The sequence below is a fragment of the Streptopelia decaocto genome (genome assembly GCF_964273445.1).
Source record: "Streptopelia decaocto genome assembly, chromosome: 5".
In the NCBI taxonomy this organism is placed as follows: domain Eukaryota; kingdom Metazoa; phylum Chordata; class Aves; order Columbiformes; family Columbidae; genus Streptopelia; species Streptopelia decaocto.
In genome coordinates, this window is record NC_138659.1 from 38536433 (window position 1) to 38554607 (window position 18175).

Below are 18175 nucleotides of genomic sequence, written 5' to 3' on the forward strand. Positions count from 1 at the left end.
AATGATTTATTCACTTTAAAGACCTTACTTAGCTTTAATTCCATCTTATTGACTTCAGTAAAGGCTTTCTTGACTTAATCTGTCTTGACACTTAGAAAATATTTGTTGTTACCAGGTGTAAAATAACTGTTTCACTTTCTCCTGCTATTTATTGCCAGGACTTTTAAGAGCTGATATATATATTTTTGTCATAAAGTGTTTGTTATGACCACTGTAATTTGGCACATGGAATAAGATACAGGTATTGCGCACATAGCATTAATGTTTTTGTTTTGTCATAAATTCAATTATATATAATTCTTGCTTTAAAGATCCTTTTTATTGACTGGTAGAGAACTTACATTCAGAGGTCTTCTAATGCAATTATTCTTGTGTATTTTTTAAGATATGGTTGATTTAGAAATTTGGGAGAGAAGATAAGGAATTATATGCACTTTATTACAGCTTATGCAGCCATCTGCATATTTTTTCACAATTTAGAAATGATAAATCATAAAACATTTATCTTTTGAAATCCTAAGCCTGTTATGGAGTGAAGTCTGTACTCCAGTAGGCAGTCTCTGGGCTCTGACAGGGCAATGTGACTTGCAGTTGTGGCTAATAATTGCTTATTGTAATTTTTTTCCTTTTGTACCTAGGTGAAACAGCAGCAAAAATGCCAAACATTAAACTGAAGATTGATCCTTGGGATCTGCAGATCCAGACTTTTACAGTGGAGAAATTACTGGAACCGTTGATAGTTCAGGTATTTTGGTATTGCAGAAAATAAATTGGATAACCATAGAGGGAAAGGAATAAGGCTGAAGAACTTTTCCTAATGAGACTACTATGAAAGGTGTACCCACAGCTCTTCTGTATTTGTAGTTTCCTCTGGCTCAGAAGCTGTCCAGGGAGATCTGTCTTCTTCCAAATTTGGTCATTCCTTTGTCACTTCCATTTTTGCAAATGTCACACAGTATATCATAGCAAAAGTTGTGTATTGCAGCTAGTCTCTTGTACAGTATTATCTAGTGGATATTTAAATGTAGAATACACTGAAAATGGATTTCCAACACATGAACGGTTGCATAAGTAGCAGACAGAGCAGAAAAGAGCAGCCTTGAGCTATGTAGGTGAGTTTCTTTATCTGAACCTTAAATAAAATTGCATTCTGTTGTATTTTAGGAGAGATAGTCTAAGAACAATGCAGCTGTTGCATATTGTATAAAGCTATTTTAGTACTTTTCCTTCCAAGTGAAGAAAACTTGGACTGAGGGATTTACAAAAATGCTTTCAGGTTTGTTGTTAAAACAATTTTATTGCACATTCCACTTCTTTTTCAAGTATTCACTGGTTAAATATGCAGTACTTAGTGTGTATAAATTTTTCTCATTATCTCTGTATTTGACATGGATTATAAATGTCTCTTTTAATACAATGGAAAGGACCTACTTGCAGAAGATCTGACCAAATTTGGCAAATAATTTATGTAACTAAGAAAATGTTAAAAGACCTCTGTAGCAATATGCTATAGGGTAAAGAACAGAAAGGACATAATCTGTTTTGAAACAAGCTATTTTGAATTGTCTCTTCATCGTACATGGAACAAAGATGTTGGGGTACCTGTATTTAATTAATCAATGGCATGTAGCATTGGATGTCAGATTGCCACCAGCCTTCAGCCTTGCCAAGATGTTGTAGATCAAACTACTTGTCACAGCTGTACACTACTTATTTAGTATTATTTTCCTGGTGCCTGAGGGTATGTTTACATGGCAGTTGCTGCTCTGGCTGCAATTTGTGTAGGTACAGAAAGGTGTGACTTTCTGCAGAATTAGTACTTTGGTGTTTTTCAGGTTGTGAAGATGGTCAGATATAATGGCTATGAAGTAGTTTCAGTGGTTGGTTGATTAAGATCTTTCCAAGCTCTTTGATCAATTCCTCTTACAAGATAATAACTTTCTGTTAAATAGCTTATGTTAACAATCAACAAGCAAAACTGTTACTGGTAGAATGGTAGTTGGTAAATAGAGCAAAGCCAGGCTGGATACTGTACTCTGGCTGTTATTCTCTTTATATATATGTAAGAATTGGGGGTGTACAGCTTATTTTAAAAAAGGTAGGGACGTATCTCCTAATTTTTCTATTATTTCCAATTTTTTCAGTTTGCAACTTTTCTATTTTTAAAAAAAGAGGTAAATAATATCATTTTAATTAAACTGGAACAATTAGTACTGTACTTGAACAGATGTTAAAGGAAAAAATATTTTTTTTTCTTGTACAGCTCATGGGCTTGATTTGACTTGACTCAGCCACTTAGGTACATGGTAAATTTTGTTATTTCAGGAATGCGCTTCTTTTCACACACACTGCTCTGATGGCTTCTTTCCCTCTTTGTCCTGGGAGCCAGTCCTTTGCATGCTGTTTTCCTGGGCTTGCCAAGGGGTGATGACCAGATACAGGGGAACAGTCATTATAATTAAAGAGGTGGCCTGTAATGTTTGGAGGGAAGAAGAATACAGAGATGAAAGATGAGGACAATGAAATGATGAATATGTTTGGTGTGATGGTTCTTATGTTTATTTTAACTTTCATGTCAGAAAAGTCCCTCATTCCAGAAGTACTGTGTGTGCTCTAAAAGTTAGGAGAAGTGAAGAGGTGCTGATCATGTTTTATAACTGTTCTAGGAAAATTTGCTTTTAAAAACCAGTTAATTGATTGAAATAAGTTTCTCTTTAACAAATAAAGTTATATTTTCCCCATTTGAAAATTTCGCCTCTCCCTAATTCATTCAGTTTCTTTTATTGATTTTTTTTCATTGTCATATTTGAAAATTTTTCTCTCATTTTTGGCTTGATCTTCTTTTCTTCCCTTACTCATTCCTTCTGGGAGATTCTTCAGAAAGTAACTTTTATTTTTATCATTACTACATTTCCAGCTGTTATTAACTGAGCTGCTTCTCATTTTGCCTGTGCTTATTTATCTATTTTTGCCTGTGTGTGATTGACAGTGTATAAAACCTCAGTTAACAGTTCAGTGGTTTGTGGGAAGCTGTCAAGGTGGAGTATCATATGTGGATGGATTATAAAATTAGTTTCAGAGTAGTAGGACTGCATTTTAAAACATTCTCTTGTATACCAGTAGGTCAGACTGTGCTCAGGCAGCTGCAACACTGTGGATTTTTCTTTTTTTAAAGAGATGGAGAAATGTAAATTTTGGCCTGAGTTTTGCAAGATCAAAGAAACCTGACAAAACAAAGTTCCAGAACAAAACAAATAAACCATCTAATTTTTTTAAAACTCTTCTCAAGCATCTTTATAAAGCTTGAGTCTGTTAAAAATAGAAGTGCTCTGGTTCAAAGAGAATACGATTTTGGCTGTCTTTTCCCCCTCTCAACCTTAATGCTTGCTTTGTTTCATAACAGAACTGTGGAAGGGAAGCTTCCATTTTGAGAGGGAAGGAGACAGGAAAAAATGCTGAAAATACAAAAGCAGAGATTAAACCTAATATTTAATGAAGGGTGACTGAGATGCTGGAAAGGCAATAAATGACAAGTGATCTATGTTTAGAACGAAAATTGGACCAGGCACAGATAAAAATGAATAGTATTATGCTCTGGCCTGATTAACTTGGGAGCTACTGCTTTGAACACGTTGAGATTTATGTTCTGATTTATTTATTTATTATATTTAGTAGTCTTGTAATCCTCTGGGAGGAAGGTGGCAGTGGAAGTGTCTGACCACTTATGCTGTGTTAGAGCGTCATGTGTCGACATGGGAGAAAATGAAGGCAAAACCAGCCTATGTGGAAGTAACTTTGGAAATTACTTTGCTAGATTGTGTCATCCCTGCAATTGGCAGTGGTGATCACTTTAAAACTGTGAAAACAGTATCGCATGTTGTTTTGTACAAAACTCTCTCTGAGTTGGCAACTTCTCCATCCTTGGAATAAAACGATGCCCCTAAATTAGAATGTATGTGGGATTGCTGGGGCAGCAGTCTCTCTGCATTTCCCTCTTTGCACCCCAAGCACTGGTCTGACCCTGGGTGGTAAGTTCAAATAGTGCTGTGCAAGGCTCTGCAGAGATGGAAACTCAGATGGTGGGAGTGGCATAGCTGTATTAGTGTAACTCTGCATCCAGCCTTATCAACTGTACTCTCATGGGCATGAACCACCATATGCACTCTGTTTTCTATGTATTGCAAAAAAGTTTATTTAATCCTGTTCAATTGTTCCCTCACCAGAGGTGATTCTCCCCCTCTGTGGCCTTTATTTTATTCCAGGTGCTTTGCCAACATTAGTTTTGAAAGGAAGGGTTTTAGGTAAAGTTTTCTCTACCGATGCATCTAACACAATAAAAATAATAGTTGTCCAAATTGACATAATTCTACTGACAGCTGCCTTATATAAATTGGATACTTGCTCAGACAAACAATCTTTCCTTAATTCTGGGCTTTTATCAGAGATGCACACTGTCATGGAACAATTAGTGTGAAGCAATCAGTATATTATAAAGGATTTTCAATTGCATAGTTGATGTCTAATATTTGTCATGCTTGTGCTAGATTTACTCACAAAATGTAACAATTATTGTAATGGAAAATATCCTCTTGTTTTATCCCATCCTTGGAGACTGAAGTCTATTTAATCTCTTTGCTGTACTATGTATTGATTACAGTTATGCCTAAGTAAGTTTTCTTCTGTAGCAAACTATTGTAAGACTTGTTCTTTTTGAATTTATGTACAAGTAAAAGTTTTGAAAGAGAACTTGATGAGATTTGTATAGCAGGAAGCGCTTTGTAACTGTCTTTGCTCTGCAGTCATTGCAAGTCTTATAGGCTGTAAATTTGCCACTTGAATATTGTAGCTAAAGCTCCATGTATTTTTCTATGCACACACTTAGTATATATGTTATGTGTATGTATGCATACATAAGCAAATATTTGTAAGAGCTTTTCCTTGCCAAACCTCTTGTCTTCTATCTCTTTATATTAATATTTTATACTTCAATACAAGCTAAGGAAAGTTTATGGCTGCAAGAGATAGTATGTTTTACAGAGTATATAGAAACATACATGTAATTTAGAGTCCCTTGCATCACTGATGAAAAAATAGGGAAGTTGAAAGGCATTTATGCTCACCTGTCATCCACACTGACAAAAGTTTGCTTACAGAGAAAACAAACGCTGTTGGTTTTAGATCTATGTATGATAAGTTTACTTTATGCATACTGAAAGTGATTGACCAGTGTTTATTTGTGTGGGCAATACTTTGCTGTCCTCAAGCATCTGCCTCAGATTTGGAACAGTGAGTAGGGTGTTCTGCCGTTGTCATTAGATCACTGGGTTCTTGTCTTGTTTTTTCAAATGTTTAGGGATTGCAGTCACATTGAAGTAAATTTCAAACACAAATTAATGTTTTATGATTGATGCTTGAAAATACTTTTACATTAATATGAAAGGTGAGCCAAATCTTTTGATACTCAAGGTACCAAGGCATTGTTTCCTTAACTACTGCAATATTAAAAGATTGTCTGCGAAGGCTGGCGGGAACAGAATATAGCAGTGGCAGAACTGCTGCACGGTTCCTTAGGAATTCAGTATTTCAGTGATCATGACAAAAGTCCCACCCCTTCAGCCTAATAAATAATGGTAATAACAGGGAACAACAAAATGATTCAGCTTTGTAGTTGTGATGGCATATGGGCTTGAAAATCTCACTTCAAAAAAACTTTGTGCTTCTAGTGTAACACTGCTTCCTCTCAGAAACACAAAATAACTTCTTGACAGTGATTTCCATTGAATGCTGGGAGATGTGCTCTATGTAGAAATAAGAAAGTGTTAATAACTGGAAAAGGCAACCAGACATGAGCAGGATTAATGGGAGTATGGTTTTATTTTTTCTTACAATGGTATCATTTTATCTATGTATTCTGCCACTACAATACAAGCTGTGTTGACAACGGATCAAAAGGGCATGCTATATTAGTTACTGTGTAGTTCAATTATTTCTGTGTAGGATCTGCATAAATTTGTTGCATTCCTCATTGGTACTCTGTGTTAGAGAATTCAGAGTAGTTTTTTGGTATTCCTTAATTAATCTCCATGAGCCAAGAACTACAGATCAAATTTTAACTTGTATTTGAGATCAGAAGCTGCCTCTGATATTTCCCGACAGTGATGCTGAAGATGAAGGGATCTTACAGTTAGGAGTTTTCACTTACACAAATGACTATTTTTTTCATATTTTCCCATTTGTTTTGTTTCCTTCTGCCTCCTCCAAAACATATGAATGAACAGTACATAAAATAGTATTGCACATAAAAAGGAGACTACAGTAAAAATCTGAGAAATAGAATATGTTTTCTGGGAATGGTTATTATATGGTTAAGACGCTTTAAAAATATCTTTTACTTGATAGATTTTTTTCTTTGAGCCACAGTCAGAAAGATACTCGAGCCCTCTTTAACAATGTGAGCCACAGTTATTTACTTTGCTGTGTCCCTTGTGACATGCCAGAGCAGTTGATGGCAAGTGGCTGGTCCTTTTTCCCCCCAGATTCCACATGAATTATGTAGGGGTCAGGACTTTTTTCTTTCAAAGATGAGTTTATAAAAATGTTTCCCAGAGGATGTTTGTCAGTTTTTAAAACATTGATTCATGAAAAACATGGAAATGTGTGGATTGATGAACAAGATCTAAAGGTGAGCTGGGGCACAGGTAGCACGCTTCTTATTATATACCTGGGAACGGAGCTCCATAGAGCAGCTCAAACCACATGCTGTACTGCAGCCATTAGTTAAGTTTGCCTGCTGGACTGAGAAATTCTTATACAGCTTTTGCTTTGTTAATACAACATCTTCGATGATCGGAATGCCATTTAATAAAATGATGAAGTTACATATAAAATGTGTTCAATGAACTCCAAGCCAAGATCTGTATTTAATATTATACTGTGCATGTTCTGGAACTGAGAATGGAAGTAGAAGGAGGACTGAAAACATCAGTGAACTTAATGAAAATAAAGTACGTTTTTAAATATCTATATAACACTATATAAAAATCTTTTAGGAGAGTTTCCTTAGTGTGACAGTTCAAGCAATGCCTTAGAGAATAGTCTGTTAGAAACATGCCGTTGGAATGTGGAGGCTGTGCTCAAATGATGAGGAATGTGGAGTGGGATGCTGTATAAAAATAAGTTCTTTATGGATGCTGAAATGCGTTGTTAAAAAACATAATTTGGACAAAGCTGCAGTTAACCTACATTCTGGGTAAAATGAAGTATGATTTCAATGTTGAGAGCCCCCAGAGAATTCTAAGGTGTTGAGTTCTGACCCCTGTGATCCTCCTTTGTAAGAAAAGACATTTTTAAATGTGTCTGTACTCATTTGGGGTATTTGCTTCTGAGATAACTTGGAGGATTTAAGCTGCAAGTATGGGCAGATTTGGCACTGATTATGTCTTGCCTTGGCTGAAGCCTCCTTAGATAGAATTAGCTTTTTTTTTTTTTTTAAATCATGAGGAAATTTTAAAGTAAGCAGTATCAGGAGTTTGCATCAGGATTAATATGACAGCGAGATTTCTGTTAACTTTGATTTGATCGTACAGAGAGAAGAACACAAAGAAGAGGCACATTAAGTAAAGTTATCTGTCACATTTGATTCAATAGTTTTGCCCATTCTCAGTATGTATGCTGAGTTTCCCTGTCCTTCTCTAAAGCAGGGAGAATCCCATTGCTTATTCTCAACTGTATTATTTTTTTCCTTTAAATTTGAGAATAATATATATAGACTTATTATAGAACTTACACTACTTTTGTTTTCTTGTTTCTTTTAAATGTAGGTTACAACGCTAGTGAACTGTCCACAGAATCCTTCTCGTAAGAAAAAGGGCCGCTCCAAAAGAGCTCGTGTCTTGCTAGCTTCTGTGGAAGAGGCCACTTGGAATTTGTTGGACAAAGGGGAAAAAATTGCCAAGGAAGCAATTGTGTTTAAAGAGGAACTTCATGCAGCACTCGCTGATGTTCAGAAAGAGAGTAAGTATATGACAAATAATTTAGGCACCAAAAAGAATTAGTTTATCTATGTAACACTGTTATAAAAATGAAGCTAGGATATCCATGGGAAATGTTTTGGTATGCACGTGTCTGAACTTTGAGTTGTCTAACTGTATTTTCTCAGGTACCACTTATAAGGAGGTAAAGTGTGCAAGCTGAGCCCCATTGTGGAAAAAACACTTTTGTCAGTAGAAATGGTATGTTTGTTTGTGGTGTGCTTTTTTTGGTGGGGTTGTGTTTTTTTGTTTTGTTTTGGGTTTTTGTGGGTTTTGTTTGTTTGTTTGGGTTTTTTTTGTTTTGTTTTTTTCCCAGTGAAGATAGGATTTCTCTTTTTAATTTTAGTGGCTGTTAAGCACACGTTTAAGTTAATGCATGCTTTAATGCTCTTCTTGAAAATAACAGTTTTCCTGAATCTGATATCAAGGCTTTTTAGGTGAAAAATTAAAACTGGAAGTCTTCCCTCTTTTGTGCAGTAGGAAGGACTTAATTTGGGAAGGTGTGATAGTCCCATTTGGAGATATGTTTTGAGTTTCAGTAGTCATATTTTTAAGAGTGAGTTAAAGAGATTATAGGCTGGTACTTCGAACAAGAAAGGCATAGAATACTGTAAAAAAATTAGCTGTCCCAAAAACCTATCAAGTAAAAGACATTTTTAAATGTCAGCTATTTAATCACCATTCCCAGAAGATGGATTCTTTAACCTACTGTAGGAGTCATCCCCTCACAATACAGCAGCTCATCTTTGAGTTTTTCCATATTCCATTTCCTCATGACCTGTCTCCCTGTTTCTAGCCATACTCTCCTGAACAGGACTAGGTTTTATGATCTGAGGGGAACACTGTATTAGCCAATTTTCTTTCAGGTTCTTTGTTGTGGTGGTGTTTTGTTTTGTTTTTTTGTTTTGTTTGTTTTTGTTTTGTTTGTTTGTGGTTTTTTGTTGTTTGTTTGTTTTGGTTGTTGTTGTTGTTTGTTTTTTTAATTCTTCCCATAGATAATCAGAGCCAATTGGGTGGATATGGGTGGATATGAAGACCAGACTCAAATAGTAATAAGGTGGATGACAGACATCTGAAATATGTTCCTGTAGAAATCAGCCTTGAAAATTGACACAGGAGAAGGTTTCAGAGGAGAAGGGGACAGAAGAGTAATGCTTTTAGTACCTGGTCATTTGAGCATTATGTCCTTTCATCAGTGCTCTGTGAATAATTTTGTAAACAATTGGTTCTCAAGGGTTGCCTGGAATCAGATGAAAGCCTTCCCAAACAAGTGGGAGCAGACAAGCAAAGAACAATGATCTGTACCATGAAGATGCTGTTAGGACATGTTGTCAAATGAGCTGGTCACCAGGCTTGGTTTGGTCAAGGGGCAGGGTGGGCTTCAGTTGCCTTTTCACTACTGAGCAGCATGGTAGATGTTCTTATCCCATGTGACAACTTGTGTCTGAAGGACTGCATGTTAGCCATCTCACCTTGCTCTTACTGAAGTTGCAACTTAATGAGGATTTTTTTATTTGGTGGTGTAGTTTGTTTTTTTTTTGGGGGGGGGGGGGTGGGTTTGCCTTTCCCGCCCCCCCCCCCCCCCTTTTTTTAGATTTTGTCTTCCTCCATGTGTAGCTGGGACAGTTTCCGAGTCCCCACTGTTGTTCATGGTAGTCATTAATAGCTATTGGCTTCCTCTGGATCCACAGATTGCTGCATTTTAGAGTTTGATATATGCATATGGTGTCTGAGATACCTTAAGGTCCTTTACGATTAGAAGCATTATGATGAGCAAATATTGTTGTAATCTGTCACACTGATCTGCTGAGGCTTCTAAAAAAAAAAAAAAATCATTCATTTGAGTACTGTTAAAATGTTAGCCCATCCATTCCAGGTTGGTAGCACGAGACAAAAATAAAATATATAATTTTATATTGATTTTTATACACAGGTAATATAAAAATATTTCACATTTTAATGTATTTGTTGATTCACAGCCAAGACCAGAGAACTTTCTTTTAAAATGTGTGAGTGGTATATAATCTGCTTTATGTATTATTTATTTTTGTAGTTAAATCCATGTTATCAGCTATCGTTATGCAATGAAAAATTGTTTACAGCCAATCTTCCTCTAAGGATTTGCCAAACTGCACAAGATAATTTTAAGAAGTTGGTGAACAGTTGTAAAATAAATAGCAGTTTGTTAATTTTGCAGATATTTTTAGTCCTTTGAAGCCATATGTTATTTTTAATTTGTGGTATGCCACTTCATAAATAACATTTTTGCCTGTTATTGAAGACACATTCTGCTTCTGTTCAATGTCTCGTGTTATTTACTTCAAGCTCTTTGAAAGGATGTGGGTATGTGGGTCATAAACTGTGCTTGCATGCAGTCACCTGCCATGCATGTCGTACCATATAGTGTTTGATTTTCTGTGGGCATATTCATCTGTGGTGACTGGCAGATAGTTTTAATAATATGCTATTAAATTACGAGTTTTTGCATGTGGCCACAGCTTGTATTTATTGTATAGTGGAATTTTGAAACAGTGCTCTAGACAATTTCACTCAGATGTGAAGCAAAATATCGGTCCCAGAGTTGCACACCAACATCTGGAAAGAATAAATACTCTCTTGTCTCATATTGCATTTTAGATTGTGTCACTCACTAAGCTTGTTGAGTTGAAGACTGTAATGCTTATTTATTTGGTATGTCAATCGCTAGTGTAAAAATACTGCTTTGTTAGTTTTGGAGCTCATTAATAGGGATTACTTTTAGAGGAGTGATAGCTTTTCAAGCTGCTGCTGATAATCCTGTTCATAATAATGTTTGGGGGAATAAAGGGTGAAATTAGTAGGATGAAGTGAACAGTGGAAGTAAGAAAAATAATTTTTTGTATTTGATTGATCTGATGCATTAGTGACTCATCTAATGTCTTCAGAAATGGGGACATGGGTATGGCTTCGCTGACTACAGTTGGTCTTGACAAACACAGGCAGTAGATGAGATTTTTGGTCCCTCAAATTCAGTTGAGTTCTGTTAGTGACATCTGAAAGGAAATGATGCTATAATGGATGGCAGGCACATTCCCTGGACAAATCTAGTTTCTGCTTCCTTTGATGTGTGTGCAGATTTACCGATGATTTTTAGTCTTGGACTGATTGTGGAGGACCTGTGTATAAAACATTTTTCTTTGAGTTTCCTCTCAAGAAAATATTTTTCAAGGCCTATCTCTGTGCACATCTGGATTCACCTTATTGTGGAACTCTGCTATATGAGTCACCGGGCAGGCCTGTGGCTGGTCAGAAATCCACTGAAGAGCTGCCATGTTTTCCTGTTCATCTGGTTTGGTGAAGCTTTGTTAAAGAGAACTCATGTTCACAATTTTATTCTAAAATAGCATAGTAAACCCAAGTATAAGTATCATGAAAAGTTCTCACTGCCAGTTTTCATGTATATAGTATTTTGAAAATTTTCCTTCTGACTCATAATGTACTGTGAATTAAGGGTCAGATAATTGACCTCTATTCAGAGCAATAAGAAGCATTGCTCAGCCATGAATGCTTCTAACACTAAACATCAGCCTATAATTAATGTCTTGATTCTGATAGTTAATCAGTTTTAAGACAAAACAGCAATATAGTTTACGTGGAGAAATGTTCTCTTAGGAATTTGCATTTAAGCCTAGTGTTAGTATAGTGATTATTTTGTATTTGCGTCAAGGTGTGATTGCTTATGGTTTACCAGCAGTTGCATGGGCATAGTTAAAATGTTTGCTATTTATTGCCTTGCTTACTGACTATATATGGTCGGAAACACAACTGTTGTCTGTGTTGTTTCTATCTATTGCAATGTCAGTGTTTCATGCATTTAGCTGTTATCATGCTCAAGTGTGTTCCTAGATAAGCCTTTCATCACACGTAACAGTGAATTGAAAGCTTGCTGGAGTTATATTTTGAGCCTTCAGCTGCTCTTTAAAAGAAAATTAGAAAAAATAATTTGAAATTTCAGATATCTGTATTTAATGTCTTTTGATGTTAAACAGGAGAGGGAAGACTTTGGCATGGGAGAAACTACCATTCACTGGCTAGAAATGGAGAGTGTGCTGTAAGGTTATTTACTGAAGTAAGGAGATAGCGGTCTCTTGTCTTATACTTTTTTTTTTTTTTTTTTTAAATCCTCCCCCAGAATCTTAAAAATGAACTCAGCTTTCTCATCCTACGTTAACAGGTACATGTATATATTCTGCTTCTAAAGGACTTTTAATTCTGAGAGACAGAATTTAGCTCTCCAAGTGGCTTAAAATAATCTGTGCTGTATACCCTTTTCATCAAACCAAGAACAGATCTCTTCTAGAAAAGCTTCTGACACCACTGTCACTAGATCAGGTGTCCCTGAGTGGGAAAGGGAGAATCAAGACATGGTATAGGGCGCAAAGGGGACATGTGGTGGTTCTTATTACACATTAAGAGGTGTGAAAATGGAACTTCCTGGTAGGCAGTGGTGAAATAATTGCAATGCAACAGAATACAGTGATATCTGAGTCGGGTAAGAGAATGCATGGCAGGAGAAAAATGTCCTGTAACATCTACGGAAGGCTATTGTGACAATCTGAGTTGTTATGGTGTTGAATATTAGGAACATACAGGAGGTATCAATCTGCTTTGCCCTGACACAGATGGTGTCACTTCCAGCTGGCTGGCTGAAGCAGAGTCCTTTATTTGCTGTACCTTTATTTGCTGGGTACGGGATTTGTGGGAGCAGAACAGGTGATTATACTAGTGCCTAATATTGTTTAAGATCTTATTTTTAGAAAGGGTAGCTTGTTTTGTGCTCTGATGTGACACTGATTCCCAGCCTTCCCTGGTAATGATGCTGCTTATGTGTTAGTGAATGCTTGCAGAACTCAAGGTTGCAAATACTAGTGTAAATCAGAGCTTCTAAGTTTTCTATTATTGGTACAAACAATTTATTTTTCATTATTTTCTCTCAAGTTTGCAACTAGAACGTTTCAAATCCTCTCTTTTTACTGTGTCTGGTGTCTCCTTCCCTTAGTCAATGGGCTCCCTTTGACAAGTATGTTTCTCTGGAACTGTAAATTCACCCAACCTCTAAGGATGCAGTTCACAGGAGTAGGTGACAAGACTTTCTTGGCAACAATATCTCCTTATGGAAGGACACAAGAATGACATAAAAATCACTGCATTCCTTGTAGATTTCACAGTGGTGTGGTTAAAAATAAGAAATGAGCAGAGAAAGCCAGATGTAAAAACAAATAGAGAAGAGGGAAATGTGATGCTCAGGGTTTAGTAGGAGAAAGAAAATCTATTCAAATAAATAAAAGAAGAAAGCATAATTCTGATTATCTTGCCTAAAACAAAAAAGACCATTTAACTGTTGCCTTAGTGTGATGTTGGGCATTGTCTCTGCAGGTGCTCACCGACGGCACTCAGTGTGTTACTGCAAGTCTCTGTGCAGACAGATTGAGTGCAGTTGGTTAAGAGCCCAGCAGAAGTGTATACCTTTTGTCAGATGTTAGCTAAAAGAGGATTTGTCAACAGGCTTACAGTTGATGTGTTCTTAAATGAATTTGCGTGTAAGGTTTTTTATATTTTCGGTGCTGAATAAAGTGCATGGATCCTCTTTTAAAAAAATTACCTGTAGCTGAACTGTGTTTTTACCTTTCCCTATGCCCGAGCATAGGTTTTGTTAAGCACATGTGTAAGTAATTGCCATTTGACAGTAGCAGTCGGTAGCTGATCAGCTAATGATAGTAACAGCATTTACTTTGGGAGTTGTCTATCTGTGTCTGCTGAATAGACTCTTGGAAATATCTGCCTTCTGATAATTACATAGTTATGATATATCCTGACTTTGGTTCTTTGAATTGCTTCTCATTTGAATGTCTAAAATAATTGAAATAGTGTGAATGCTCCCAGTCTTTCTGTCTTTCATGTTTCATTGTTCGTGACAAATGTAATTATGGAAGAATACCCACTTGATGGGAATGATGATAAAATGGGTGAAATTGCATCGAACCATCATGCCATCTACTGCATTTTAAGAAAGTTCTAACATGTTGTTGTTGAAGCTGTCATTTTCTGCTGCTTGTACTTGGAGCTCCTATCTGCCTAGGCTGCATCTCATATATCTCTTTTAGGGTCATGGTTTTATACTTGTTCATCTGGCCATGCCAGCTTATGCCCAACTAGTTTCTAAGGGGTTTGTCGTATTTCAGAGCCTTCTGGCTTGTCTCTGGTTACACTCTCACAGAATCACAGAATGTTTGAGGTTGGAAGGGACCTCTAGAGGTCTTCTCCAAGCCCCTTCTTCAGGCAGGTCCTCCAGTCTGCCCAGGACCATGACCAGTCAGCTTTTGAATATGTCTAAGGATGGAGACTCCACAATCTTCTTGGCTTGTGCCACTGCTAAGTTGCTCTCACAGTGGGAAAAATGTTTGCTGATGTTAGACGGAACCTTCTGTGTGCCAGTTTGTGCCCATTGCCTCTGGGCCTGTCACTGGGCACCACTAAAAAGAGTCTGGCTCCATCTTCTTTGCACCCTGCCTTCAGATATTTATAAATACTGATAAGATCCCTCTGAGCTTTCTCTAGCCTGAACAGGCCCGGCTCTCTCAGCCCTTTGTCATATGAGAAGTGCTCTAGTCCCTTCAGTGTCTTTTTGGCTCAAGTACCCAGAGGATATCAGTGTTGAAATGGCTCTGTTTTCCCGATCAGTTTTGTTTAGACAACTTTTACTGTGCACAAAGAAATTCTACTAGCAGGTTATATGGAACTTAAAAGATAAAAAGTAGTTGGTTAGTGGCTAATGTATAGAGCAGATAGCTAAGGCTAATGACTGACTGAGCAAAGTGTTAATGTATTTATTACCCCAGTAATGCTGGCCAGGCAGTTGGCAGTCATGGGGAAATGTTGGCCTCTGTTGCTGTGGGATTGTGGCTCAGTTTTGCGGAGTTATCATCTTGCAGGTTCCCTGGGTCTTTTTACCTAAGGTTTATAACTTCATGTCAGTATTTTTTCCTCTTAGATTCTTTGACTGTGGATTACTACTGTTTATATAACTTTACTTCTATCTGTGTTTTTACTTACGTGATGTTAGCTACCATACTTTCTTGCACCTTACCAAGGTTTTTCTCAGCTAAGGTCACAGTTGTACTGCACCAAACTAGGCATTGGCCCACGGACAGCTGAAACACAGGACTGAGGATTCCACATAGTCTTCCTCTGGTTGGTTAATTCTCCACACCCTGCAAATTTTCCTCTCAAAGTATCCAGTTCTGTTTTCTTTTCCAATTGCCTTCCCTTTGTTAATTCATTTATCAGTTTCTCCAGGCTTAACTGGTTTTCAACGGAAGTTCTGAACTGCAGCTGATTCTGTGCCTATGAAGTTTTAAGTTTCCCTAAAGGTCACCAAGTTGACTTGCTACTTATCCTTTTATCCTGGGAAGTATGTGAGGTTGGCTACAAACCTATGCAAATCTGGTTTAAAGTGCTGAGTTAAAATAAGTTAGTAGCTGCTTTGCCTTTGTTTGGATGGCACAAGACACTGCAAAAATAGTAGTGAATCTGGTCCGTTTCCTTACCTTGTAATTAAATGCTAATAAATAAGAGGTAGTAGAATCCTGTGTGCTGCCTTCTTCCTCTCCTTATAAACACTTCAGATGTTCTGTATGTCTTAAAGAAAAAAAAAGTTAGTCTATAGATGGTGGAACAAAAAGAGCCTGTGTTCCTTCAAATTTGCATCTCAACACTTCTATAGATTCTTTGAAGCTTAGTCATAGGTGAGCTTTTACTGCCAGCCCTGGCTTGCGATCAGTGAGGGCTCTAACTTGGCCTATTTTCATGGAAAAGTAGTTAGCTAACTTTGAATATCTTCCCCTATGTGAAGATACTGACATTGGCCAGAAAGTCCAAAAGGTAGCAGGTGACCAGTCGAACAATGATGATAATTTTGTCTTGTGAAATAGCATCTCCCTGGTGCTTTAGTCAGTAGCTATTAAAATGAATCCTGAGGGACCAAGATGGACAGCTCTACACTCATACATCTTAATTGCAGAGAAAAATCCATTGTTTCATGCTTTCTTGTCTTATTAAGACATGGCATGTGTCAACTTCCTGGTTTTGTGCAAATGTTTTAAAAATCTGACCGTTATAATGCTCTGAATTAATACTACAGTGTGCATGTTCCAAATACATTAAAAATATGTGATATTAACTTTTACAGCCTGAAAGATAACATGTCTAATTTAAGATATTCAAACCCAATAATTGTCAGGACAAACAGATGCTAGTTAAATACTGTGAAAATAAATGGAGACTATTTGACAGGTTATTCATTGAAATGGCTTATTCTCAGAAATTCAGAAAGTGTTCTATTGGAAGTCATAAGAGAAATGAAAGCGCAAGGATTTTAGTGTGTTAGTGTGTGTGTGTACTGTATTTCCCCTGTACTTATTAAGGCACAATGAAATTCCAGAGTTGATATCTTAATTTCCTACTAAAGCTTCCCACATTGATATTCATTTATTAACAATTGTATTAGTCACCCTCACAAATACATCTCACGATATATATGCATTTAAGATCTTCTTTCTCTGTTTACATCCCCCCTCATCCAGGATTAATAGGCTCAAATCAGTCCTTTGAAACTTCTAGTATTGAAAACAGTACTCATCTGGAGAGGTGTTTCTGTCTGTTGCATATGGAGAAGTAAAAGAACACCTTAAAAAACAGTGGTTCTGGTTAATATTTGATTTTTTTGTTAATTTCCTGTGGTTTTGTTTGTTGATATTCTCAGCTATAGTGCATTATCTCACCAGCTACTAGAGACAAGTTTTAATTTGCTGTCCTGAGCACAAGAAAATGTTGTGGTGTGGTTTTTGGTTTTTTTGGCTTTCACTGGTTTGTGATGTAGCAGATTCTAGAATCAGATCTCAGATAAGTCTGATTTTTATTTATTTATGGAGTTTGCTAAGCATGTACTTAAGATACATGATTTGCACAAAGACTTTGACAAATCTAAGAGAAAACCATGTGGGTGTTCCTGGAAAACTGATGAGTTTCAGCATGTTGGAAGTATTCAGTGTTCTGAGAATTAGGCCAGTATTATCTCAGGTGCTGGTGTGGGAACTCTGTAGCAATTGGTATGTTTATTTCTGTAGGCTTTGCTCAATACTTTTCTCAAATGCGGTTTCTAGTGAGAGCGGTAAAGCTTGTTTTTAGCTTTCCTTTGTGAGGCCTCTCCAGACTTCTTGCCTTTGACTGAAACTATACAATGCTAAGGATACTGTGAATTTTATTTCAGAAGGCAATATTCTCTCCTTTTGGTGAGAATTTGGAGAACAAAATTAAACAAAAAATTACATGTTCTTGTGTACCATCTCTTTCTGTATTTCTATGTAGAAAATGTCTGTTATACAAATGAAATGTACCTTATTCTTATACCAAGGCTCAGGTAGAAAGAATATTGCATAATAAAGGATTTAACTCTGGAGCAACATCAGACTTTTTGAATGCTTAATGCAGTTGTCAACAGAGGCCTGGCTGTCTTTTATAGCAACATTTACTAAGGATGTTTTCTAATTTTAGCATAGCTGAAAGAAACTTTTTTTTTTTTTTTTTTTGATCCATCTTTGGTTTCCAAGCTGATATGGAGAGTTTAATGGGTCAGACGTTTATTTTAGCAGTTTTTGCTTGTGTGACAGGAGTTTTCCAGTGCTATTCTGCATAGAGTGAATTCTCTTGAGGTTGTGCCATTGCTAGCAAAGCTCCTCAGGTGATAATAGACTCTGAAATGCTTTTAGAAATGAGTTCAATGGCATGTTTTTTCTCGGAGTAAGTCTAGGTGACAGACTGCTGAGAGTAAACTTGGGTGTGTGTTCTTATTGTTAAATTTCACTTACAAAACTCAATGTTGAAGAGCAGTCTGTTGTTGTCTACTGGCAGAGTTCCGTTGCATAGATTTCACATATTTTTATGTCAGAGTCAGACGTGTGAGTGTATGAGGTTTTTCATTCCATTAACTTACATTTATAATGAGAAGAACAATATCTGATTCCCTGCTGTGACCTGGAATTATTTAATAGGAAGGACAGTAAAGTACATAATATAAAAAGCAGTGATTAGAAAAGTTTAACATTGCA

General features: G+C 36.7%; 1 protein-coding gene across 1 annotated transcript in view; it reads left to right on the forward strand.

Moving 5' to 3' along the window:
* Positions 1–641: 641 nt before the first annotated feature.
* LOC309440491 (catenin alpha-3-like) overlaps positions 642–18175 on the forward strand; it is a gene marked incomplete at its 3' end in the record, with an annotated part of 114363 nt that continues 96829 nt past the window's right edge. The window contains exons 1-2 of the mRNA XM_082054179.1: positions 642–745; positions 7821–8013. Coding sequence (XP_081910305.1) covers positions 656–745; positions 7821–8013 — 283 coding nt within the window. The 5' untranslated portion in view covers positions 642–655. The remainder of the gene's footprint in view (positions 746–7820; positions 8014–18175) is intronic.